Raw genomic sequence first — 10,921 nt, 5'->3', positions numbered from 1 at the left:
CGCTTGGCATTTTCTCCCTGGAGAGAAAGCGTGGGGGACCAGGAAGTGTTGCTGCCGCCCTGGGTTGGCGTGGGTGCGAGGGATGAATAACGCGCTGCAGCCGCCATCCCTTTCAGCGCGGTTCCCCCGTGGGTGCCTCGGTGCGCGTTGTTTTTCCATAAGCACGAAGCAGGGTCTTTCCGGCCGCGGTGCGGTGAGGCCCTCTCAGCTGTTGGCAGCCTCTCCCGTCCATCGTCTCGTTGCGTGGTGAAGGCTCCGAAGGAAGCGTCTCGGCACCGGTGACGGAAACGCAGGGCGGTACCGTTTGCAGTACTTACACCTTTGGGTCTGTCTTTCAGAAAATGGCCGTTAATGTGTATTCTACTTCAGTGACCAGCGATAACTTGAGTCGGCATGACATGCTCGCGTGGATCAATGAGTCCCTCCAGCTGACGCTGACGAAGATTGAACAGCTGTGCTCAGGTAAGGGGGCTCGGCGTGAGGGAAATTCCAAATCTGATGTGCAGCCCGGGTCTGGAGAGGCACGGCTGTGCCGTGTGAGCCATCTGTGCCATTCCTGTTGCCTTAATTCCTACTACAAACAGGTTCATGATCAGTGCCATAATCTGGTTATGGTTAGAGTTTTTTTAAACGGCTGTTACTAATATCAGCATAATGAAAAAGCATATTCTTCTGGCTCCTCTATAGCTGCAGTAAGAAGGAATAGGCATGAATGTGAAAAAAAAAGACTCTTAGGAGAGGGTGTTTTCCACTGAGGAGTTAAGCATTTAGTCTCGATGGATGGAGTGAGTCTTACAAGTGTTGTAATTAGCATAAACAAACGTGGTTTCTTATGGGGAAGATTTGGGAGGTTGGGCAGGAGAAGCGGTGTGAGGAAGGCGTGCTGGTGACTCTTGGGTTCGCCTTCAGGACTTTCCGGCTCCATACGGCAAAGGAGCACGTCGGGCTGTGTCAGCCCAGCTCACGCGGCTCAGGCTGAGTCCCGGGCAGGGCTCTGGACAGAAAAGGGGAAGTGGCTGCCATACCGAGATGGAGTCAAGTGTCATCATGGGGAGGAGGGTGTGTGTGTGTGTGTGGGAGGAGGCTTGCAGGAATTAATAAAAGATAATAGTCTATGGAGTAAGAGCTGAAAAAAATCCAAGGCTAGAAATGCAGCCTAGCTAAGAGATGGTGACTTGGATAACTGCAACAGGCAGGTGAAAGGGACTTGGTGAACATTTCTTCCATGTACTCAGCTGTAGGCTGTACTGACAGTCCCCAAAGTATTTTAGATTTCTTCCTCCTTTTATTTTACCTCCAGTTTCCACATCTGTCATTCTGTGAACAATACCTTATCTCAGACTCACTGTGTGAGCTGCACTTCCACTTTTCACCAAGTTTACAGAGAAGCAGGGGACTTGCAATAGACATCTGACAGGTATTTGTAGCAGCTTTTGTCGAGTGAGATGTTGGAGAAAAAACCTGTAAGAGTGAAGGAACTAAAGATCTACAACCACAGAAATTGTAAGCATTGCCTCCTTTTGGATAGTTACATTAAAATAACCTGTTGTGTGCAGCGTTGGTTTACACAGCTGAGAGGTTTTGCTTAGAGCTGGTGTGAGTCTGGAGTGCTGCAAGAGCTCTGTCTCAGGACGTGAGGATGATTAATACTGGCTCTGCAGAATTTCAGCTCACCTGTGTTCAGGAAGAGGCTGAAAGCTGTTGATGTGGTGTGTGCTGAGTAATGTGCCTTTCCTGTGTCTGCAAAAATGCTTCATGCCTCTGCAGGTGTGGAAGTGTCTTTTGCTGTCACGTGAGAGCAGGCGTCCCGGAGCTCGCTGCGCTGCCATTGCGAGGGCGGCAGTGACAGCAGCACTTTGGGGTGTGTACATACACAAAAGACAACCTTTGGCCTACGCTGTGATCTCTCTCTTTTATTTTTTTCCTTGTATTTATCACTCCAACTACGACTAGTTGGCAAACCCCTGATTTCTGGCAAGTCATCTGCTTCTGCATGTGGCATTGGAGTTCTTCAGCAAGTGAACTGAAAGATGGCAGAGGTCAAACAGCAAGATTTTATTTTTTGTTTGTTTGCAGTGGATGAGCAGCAGCCTTGCAGTAGCAGGTGAAAGCAGGAGCCCCAGAAGACCTGCAGGATGTCATGACAGAAAGCGAGCAGCGTCAGACTTGCTGTTAGCTGTGGGTGGGCTGAACAGAGTAGTTTAGGGCAGCGCTGTGATTTATTACTTCTTGGTCTTCAGGTACCTCACACAGGCTCTTCAAGTATCTGTTCTGGGTTAAGTTTCCCATTACTCTCTGAATGTGCTTAGTTCATTGATATTGCCTGGGGAATAACGCTCAGAACGTTGCAGTTGTATTTCCAGTGGCACACAGTTACGTATCGTCACTGCAGAGTGAGTACGTAGCTTAAAAATGCCTTTATTTATTGGGTGTGTATATTCTACTAGAGCTGATTTTTTGGGGAGGTGATTGTTTACTCTTTGTGGCTGAACTGAAGCCCTCTTTTCCTCTTATTCCCTTAAGAGCTGAACTGAAAGATGTGAAGGATTTAAAATTAATGAAAACACTACCTTATTTTGTTTCTTTGATTAAGTTGATTTAAATATAATCCAGTTTAATTCGGCTTCCTGCCATTGAGGGCACCTTGATTTGTGTGTAGGTTCTGTTTGTAGGAAGTAAAACTATCGCTCTTTTAGTAGCAAATAAATACATTTTTTAGAAGAATTATTTTCCTAGTTTAGTTCTATTAGTGTTGATCAGAGGCGGTTACGTGCCTTGGGCACACGCCGCATCTCAGATCTGCCCCAATATCCATGAAGAAAGGAAGTCAAGTTCCCCACAGGATTTTATTAGTTTTTCTCTTGGCGTTATGGGAACAGGTTTATTCTTATTCATAAGAGTTCAAGTCATGAGACCAAAAGCTTGGTTCTGCCCCTCAATATGGCTGTGCTGCACCAAAGCAAGAGCGTGACGGTTCCCGTGTCCTCGCTTTTGTTGCCCTGAAGGGCTCACCGAGCCAAGGGCTGGGTCAGGTCGGTTTGCTGATCTGACTGAGGAGGGGCTGACTTGGGCTGGTGAGCCGACCCGATTCACCCCAGGGTCTGTGTTCTTTTTCTCTTGGCAGGTGCTGCCTACTGTCAGTTCATGGACATGCTCTTCCCAGGTTCCGTAGCGCTCAAGAAAGTGAAGTTTCAAGCAAAATTGGAACATGAGTACATTCAAAACTTCAAGGTTCTACAAGCAGGTTTTAAACGAATGGGTGTTGACAAAGTAAGTTGGGTTGCGACTGATTCTCTGTGCTCTTACTGTCAAAGTAGATGGAACGCGCTTTCAAATGTATTGCTGAAAAACTCTGAGGACAGAGTTGCCTTTTGGTTTGTAAATCTTAAAACTTTTGATTTGCGTTGGGGCCCTCACTTGGTGTAGGACACTACCTGCTTTGCTCCGGCTAAGGTTGGGTTTCCACTTCTTAAGGACGGGATGAATTTTTCCGTTCTAAATGCGTGCAACGTATGTAACACAAGCTAACACTGAAACTCCTATGAGATAAGGTTTACTCCAGCTTCCTGTTCGACTGATCTTTGTAGCAGGTGTGTTCCCAGAGCCTGCTGGTGTGGTAGTGCTGAGGATTTCAAATTCCTCTGCACAAGCATGTGGAATTGTGGAATTGTTTAGGTTGGAAGAGACCTTCAAGATCATTGAGTCCAACTGTTGAGCCAGCACTGCCAGGCCCACCACTAACTCATGTCCCTAAGTGCCACATCTACGTGACTTTTAAATACCTCCAGGTATTTAAGTGAAAATGAGCTCTGCAAAAAAGCTTTTTCAGAGGGAATGATAGTTCTGCTCACAGGAAGGAGATTTCTCTAGGTGACAACTGTCAGACACCCAGCGGTCATGTAACGGTTACGGCTGCTGACCAGACCCGGGTCGTGGACTCTCAGCTTGTGGCAGGAATTCACAATTTGCTGCATCTTTTTAATAACCTTCAGTTATACTCTCAGTGCAGAGAAGCTGTAACTAATTACAGAAAAGCTGATATTTGGATCTTGCAGCAGTTCTGTGCGTGGGCGAGCGCTGGCTGTGCCAGGGTCAGGTGTACAGAGACAAGCGTTGGGTTGGAACTCGGCGTAGCAGAAGCCTTGCTGCAGAATTATTTAAAATTATTTAGACCTTCGTAGTGAAAGCACAATATTAATTCTTATTATTAGCAAAAATCTTACTATTTTACACCCAATTATGTTCAAAGAGGACTTTCTCTAGACCGGACAGAGAATTAGATTTGCATATTTTATATAACTTCATATATGAACTTTATATAAAAATAGAATAGAAAGCTTTTTACCCTCAATATAGGTTCGATGGGGCTTTTTTGTTTCTGTTTTCCCTCCCTCCAGATAATTCCTGTGGACAAACTAGTGAAAGGAAAATTTCAGGACAACTTTGAATTTGTTCAATGGTTCAAAAAATTTTTCGATGCAAACTACGACGGGAAGGAGTATGATCCTGTTGCTGCTCGACAAGGCCAAGAGACAGTAGCACCAAACCTTGTTGCTCCAGTTGTGAACAAACCCAAGAAATCTCTCGGTTCTAGCGGTCCAGGTAGAGAAAATAGTTCAAAGATTATCTAGATCATTAACAACTCTGGGGAAAATAAGACTCCGTTAATGCTTAAAACCAATATATGAGGTTTATAGTATTTTGCATCTTGTTTCGGAGATGCTTGGGCTTAAACACTGGGTCATCCTGTAGTACCTGGTTATCCGGGAGCTACAGAAAGGGAAAATGGCAAGGATTGGTGCCAACACATGCCAAAATAGTGCAAATGGACATGTCGCATGTCACGAAGAAGGAAAGAACGTGTCTTCCAATTCTGATGTGCCCAAGTGTGTTTGGAACGGGGACAACAGCTTTGTAGGAGAAAGAAAGATGTGCTGAGAGGAACTAACACCAAATTAATCTTGCAGCCCCACAGCGGCCCATCGTGACACAGAGGACCGCAGCGACTTCGAAAGCCGGTACCGGAATGATGAAAAAGGCTGCAGGAGATGACGAGTCGGCGGGATTGATTGAGCAGGTGCGTTGACTCAAGCGGCTGCTGAGCTGCACTGTGTAGGTCTCTGTGCGGGGTTTCTTGGCATGAAATGACCGGCTCGGGTAGGAGAAGACGATCTGAGTCTAGTCAGCTCGTTTAAAATCAGTCGGAAGCCTTTTCTCATAATGGTCTTGCTCCCCTGGTAGGAGTGAAACCCCTCCTGCAGCACCCGAGTATCCAGACGCTTAAAGCCAGCACATGCCATGTCACACATAGCTTTGTTTTTAAGTATTCCCACAGCTGTGGCGCAGCTCTCGCAGCATTCCGGTGGAGCTATGAGCAGCTGCTCCTTTGCTGAAATGCTGAACGTAACACGGCTAAAACCGCCCTCGCTGGGAGAGTCATCTGAGAGATGCCCTAGCGAAGGGAGCTGAAGGCAGCGAGCACTTCACCCATTATATCATGTAACGTGCCTTTCGAATTTCCGAGCGCTGTTGGATGCGTCGGATGGATGTTGGTTGTGACAGTGACGTTACAGGTTGAGAAATGGACCTTTCCCTCCTCGCGCAGTCCCCCTTTCCACCCCTGTCTTACCTGCTCCTTGCATGGTAGCGCCCTTGGGAGAGCTTCCGTGACCCCACCTTTTGTGTAGACGCTGCTGAATTCTCTTTTCGGTGGATAAATTATTATCAATGCCCCTTTGGCAGATCAATGTGTTGAAACTTACTGTGGAAGACCTGGAGAAGGAGAGAGACTTCTACTTTGGCAAATTGAGGAACATTGAATTGATCTGCCAGGAGAATGAAGGGGAGAACGATCCGGTGTTGCAGAGGATTGTGGAAATTCTTTATGCCACAGATGTAAGTAATCGGGTGTAAATTATATCGCATATTGCACGAGAATTCCTCCCTGTGTAATTGGAAGCTGGTTTGCTTTCCAGGGCTCCTTCTATTTCTACTTTTTTTTTTCCCCTGTTTAGGTTTATGGCCTAGGCTTTTCCTGTAATAAAGGAACAAATAACATAATTATAGTCAGTCAGCAAACAAGGTTGGCCTTTCGTGAGGAGTGTGTAACAAATAGATCAAAGATGAGGAAAATAACTCTTCTGGTAATATATCTTGGCATTGTAAATGGTGACTTAAGGGTATCTATCCTAACTGGAAAATAAAAAAATTTTGGAAAAAAAAAAATAATCAAAAAAAGAACATAGGGAGTAGCCAGGAACTGGTTTGACATCAGATTTTCATTAAAGCACTTGTTTTGTTCCCCTTCAGGAAGGCTTTGTGATACCTGACGAAGGAGCGCCGCAGGAGGAACAAGAAGAGTATTAACAGACCACATACTGTACCAGCAGAGCAGCAACATCAGAATTCTTTGCCCCAGATCATGTGCTTAACTGTAAAATACTCCACTTTATTCTTAGAGGACTCACTGGTTTCTTTTCATAAGCAAAAAAGTACCTCTTCTTAAAGTGCACTTTGCGGAAGTTTCACTTTTTACAGTGGGTTTGAGTTAGGAGCTCGTTCTCACTTTGTAGCAGAGCAGTATTTGCATCTAGATGGTATATTTAGGGAGCAAGAGGCTGAATATTTGGAACCTGTTGCAGGAGGGTTTGCTGGTAAAACACTGGTTTGTGGGAAGACACTTTTTGTATCTGAGGTGGTGTGCAGTAGAGAAAGTAAAGACTCTGACTCACAGAAAGATTGAATTAATGTGAAATTGCAGCACAGAAATTATAATAAAATGCCTTAAGAGTATTTAAAATATGCTTCCACATGCCAAATTGAAGTGACGTGACAGGAGATTTTATGTGCTTCATATCGGGGCAGATGTTTCTCGAGCTTCGCTCACCGCTGCCGGAGCGGCCTTGCGCGGCAATCTGGCTTTGTCAGCAAGGGCTCAGAAGGGGCTGTTAAAACAAAACTCCATTCCTATGTAAAGCTGCTTACGAAGTGATTAGTTCTCGATGAAATAGGCCTTAACGTTGCCTGTCACAAGATTAGAGGGAGTATGAACAGCTGAGACACATAAATTACCTTGAAGAGTGCTAAAGCCTTTTTCTGTGGCGCTGTGGCTAACGACTTTGCCAAACCGTACTGTGTTTTCTGTAAGAAAAGCGAAACCATGAGAAAAAAAGCAAAGGGTGTCCAGTCTTACTGCCGAAAATGTTCTTCAGAAGTAATTTTCCTGCCTGGCCTTTGTTTCTAATTGTCCTGCTTCTTTTTATTTTTGTCAGTATATATATTTCTTTTTTTTTCTTTGCCTCTCACTCGTTCTCTCCTCTTTCCCGTGCCAAGCAACACCGATCCAGCCCCATAGTTGTTACAGGGCTTGCACTGTGCAACTATCTTGGAGTGAAAGTGAATTGAGCGCATGAGGGCGATGATTTTTTTTTTTCCTGTCTCTTTTCCTTTCAAACCCAGGCATATCTAGTAATAGTACCTGCCAGTTCAGTAGTCTTCTGGGGTAAAAACTAAAAGGTGCTGGCTAACAGAGCTAATGTTATTGCAGAAAATACAGTACTGAAACTAACTTAAATATTAATATTTAAATACTTTCCTTACCTGTCCTTTTTTTGCTCTCATGCCCCTCATGACTGTTGTGTTTGGCAAGATCCTGCAAGACTTCTGATCCCCCCTCACTACTGAGATTGATCAGTCCTGACGTGCTTGTATTCATTTGTTCCTGGTGGTAGCTTGTCCTCAAATGTGTGTAGGAGAGCATTTTATGCTAATTGTTGTGTAGTGCATGAATCTTTGTGAAATTCAGAGAAAAACCCAAATCCAGTGAATGCCAAAAATGCAAGTATCTAGCCATTGTTTAAAATTGCAGTGGTGCTATTTCTCTTGTGGCCTTTTAGACTTTTGTTGCCCTAAAACTCCATTTTACTGAGAAACCGTATTTGACTTGGATTTTTCTTGACAGGGTTTTTCTATTTTAAGCAGTTTCTAAATAAAGTTCTGTATTTCAAGAGTGTCATGTCTGCTGGAGTCTCTCGTGCTTTCAGGTACGATTAGGCAAAGCTGAAGTTCGTGATAGTTTTCGTGATGAAGCTTGCAGGACCTGGAATGTCCGCTTGCATTCTCCAGTCCCAGTTACAGTTCTTGCTCACTTGAGCAGCAGTAGCATTGAAACTCTCTTCGGAGTGTGCTGGGGAAAACCATCGCTTGAGGTTTTTCGGGGGTTTTTTTGTGGTGTTTTTGTGATTTTTATTTTTTTTCTTCGCAGATGAAAAGTGAGCGCGTTGTTGGATTCCTCCTGGTGGCATGAGAGTGGGGCTCTGTGGCAGGAGCGCTGTCATTCAATGTGTTTAAAGTGGTTTAAAGCCGCTAGAACACCGATGATTAGCGATAAACAAATGAGGTGGGAGTTGCGTCTGTCACCGGTCCCTGGGAGCGGGGACCGATGGTGAATTTGGTTGATCTGTTTCACTGGAAGCGGGTTTCACAGGCGAGCTTAGCTGTCCCTGTTGGAGACGTGTGTGCAGAGCAGCGTCTGCAGAAAAGTGCTTCTGTGAGATGTCTGACCTGGAAACGGGAGGTGCGTCCCGCGGGGCTGCTCTGGTGGCTGGAGGTGGCCCTCCCTGCCCCCCGAGTGCTCTGCGGGAGCCTCCCGCTGCTGCCAAAGTGGTGTCGGGCTATGGAAGGGCAGACCTAGAACGGGGCTTTTGATGCACATAAAATCTTCCTTACCGTTACTCACTGGCTTTGATGTCGGAAGCATATTTTTTTTTTGACTCTAAAGACTCCGTTATTGCAGCCGGTCCAAGCAGAAGGCGGCGGCGGCGCGTGGCTGGATGTGTGCAGCCTCGGTTGCGCGGTGGGACCCGGTTGCTTCGAGTCTCTTTCTCGTGGGATGGCGTGCACGGAGCCGTAAAGCACCTGGGTCATCAGATGGGTGGCCTTAGGTTGATTTTCATCTGTGCTAGCAGGGAGGAAATCCCCTTTTAGACTGAGGGGACGGCGAGTCAGAAACGCTGCTGGTGTGCCTGGTCAGGCTGCCGGGTGTGTGGACGCGCGTGAGAAAGCTAAATTGTAATTGCAGGCATGATGTCAAATGCTGCTGAGATTTCCAAGTGCTCGCATCACTTCTTTGTTACTGAGTTATAAATAGAAGGGGGACAAGCTGGTGTAGTCGGCTTTTGACTGCATCCCAGGTATCTTGGCATAATCTGTGTTTTTAATGTCCTTTGGGGGAGGAAAATAACAATAAGCCCAACTCAAACCCAGAGACTTAATGTAGCTACTCTGTTACCCTGGTACAGTATATGCTGTTGAGTATGAAATGCTCACCTGCCAGAACAATTCTGAGAGCATCCGACCGTTTTTAGTATCTTAGTTCTATCAGGTATTTGAAAAACGAGCAGAATGGAAGAAGCAAAAGCTCCCGTCTCCTTTCTGTACCGACATGTCTTACTTGCGGATGGACTCGTGGATGGTTTTTTTTTAACTTTTATTGTTCAAATTTTTTTTTAAATTCCTGGTTTGCAATGACAATTCTTACTGTAACTGTTAAATGCCTTCAAATAAAGGCCCAAAACTTGCTTCCTCTGGTATTATCTCACTACTTAACGCGGCTGCTTGAGCGCTCGGTCATCCTGTAGTCTGTCTGGGGGAATGTCCTTCCATGGGAACACGCGGGTCCTTTGTGAGTGGGAGTTTCTCTTTCTTAGAAGTTCCTTCCAAGGGTAAGGCTGGAATCTCCTCCTGGCAGTGTGGGAAGTGGCTGTACTGCAGATTTCCATTTCTTCGAGCGTGCCTCTGGATTCCTGTCCTGGTGGGTAACACTGAGAGCCAGGGCTGCCAACGGCGGGGGCTTCCCGGCTGGCAAAAGGGAATGTGCACCACGACTGCTCTATCGGCAGGGCACCTAAGGAATTTCCTGATCTTTTAATGCAGAGAAAGCAAGGAGAGATGAAGTCTTTGCAGAGCTACTCCTGGCTAGCTGCAATATGAAATTGCAAGTGGCTGGGTGAGAGCCGGCAGTACCGCAGCCCGTGGTGCTTGGTGCGCAGGGAGTGAAAAAGCAAACCGTGACTTTGTGGAAAGGAGATCTGAGTGAGCTGTTGGTAAGTAAGATGGCCTGGGGTGAGATTTTGTGCCCGCGACTGTCGGCTCCTCACAGAAATTGCAGTTGGGTGGTTAATGGGCCCCGGATGAGAGGAAGGAAAGGTGTTAAACGAGTGTGACTGGAGAGCACCAGAGGTGTGGAAGTAGAAATGAAAGAAGGTTGCAGTTAGAAAGGAACAAGATGAATGTGTAGGAACAGAATTATACCATGAAATGTTACAGATAAAACCGCAACCTGGTGTGGGAGAACACTTCTGAGGAAAGGAAAAGTGTGACGTCTGTGGCTAAAGAAGGAGTGCGCAGATACGGGACAGGGCGTGTGTGGTCAGGCAGCAGAAAGGAGCTGGTTCGGATCCACCAGAGTCCATCCAGAGAAATGGAAAACAAGCGAGCTTGCTTTTTTTGACTAATTTCTGTTAAACTGAAGGATCAGACTACCTGGAAGAAAGAGGTATTTTTGAGGATATATGTGCTGACGCTGTCGTTGCAACAGATGATCTCTGTCTTCCAAGAAAATGTTTGGGTTTCTTTTCTCTTTGCTAGTGAAAGAAAAAGTTAATCTCTATTCTTGAAACTTTCTAAGACAAAAGAGGAAGTTTTCCAGCTTTGAAAAAGGCAAAGACTGCTTTTGGTACAAGTTACTCTTTGCTTTTTCAGTACAGCTGGTTGGCCTTTAAATAATATACAGCAGCCTTTAAATAATATACATATATGTACAGCATATAGATGTGTAATCATATGCATATTTATTAAAACAGTATAAAAATTGAAATATGAAAATGAACATATATTAAAACATTACAAAAATATGTGTTTT

At 45.4% G+C, this 10,921-nt stretch overlaps 1 protein-coding gene across 2 annotated transcripts; it reads left to right on the top strand.

Annotated features, from left to right (window-relative positions):
- The first annotated feature begins 341 nt into the window (after positions 1–341).
- On the top strand, positions 342–6,488 carry MAPRE1 (microtubule-associated protein, RP/EB family, member 1). 2 transcript variants are annotated; one of them, XM_009878566.1, is made up of 6 exons: positions 342–462; positions 3,125–3,270; positions 4,398–4,587; positions 4,968–5,077; positions 5,743–5,895; positions 6,310–6,488. In XM_009878566.1, exons 1-6 carry the CDS (start codon positions 342–344, stop codon positions 6,364–6,366), a joined length of 777 nt encoding a protein of 258 aa, XP_009876868.1. In that variant the 3' UTR covers positions 6,367–6,488. The 2 variants fall into 2 exon arrangements, with proteins under 2 accessions (XP_009876868.1, XP_009876867.1); XM_009878565.1 differs by having other exon boundaries at positions 4,398–4,602.
- The last annotated feature ends 4,433 nt before the right edge of the window (positions 6,489–10,921 follow it).

The sequence above is a fragment of the Apaloderma vittatum genome, unplaced genomic scaffold, assembly GCF_000703405.1.
Source record: "Apaloderma vittatum isolate BGI_N311 unplaced genomic scaffold, ASM70340v1 scaffold19661, whole genome shotgun sequence".
NCBI lineage: Eukaryota > Metazoa > Chordata > Aves > Trogoniformes > Trogonidae > Apaloderma > Apaloderma vittatum.
This window is presented reverse-complemented; position numbering and strand designations above follow the sequence as displayed.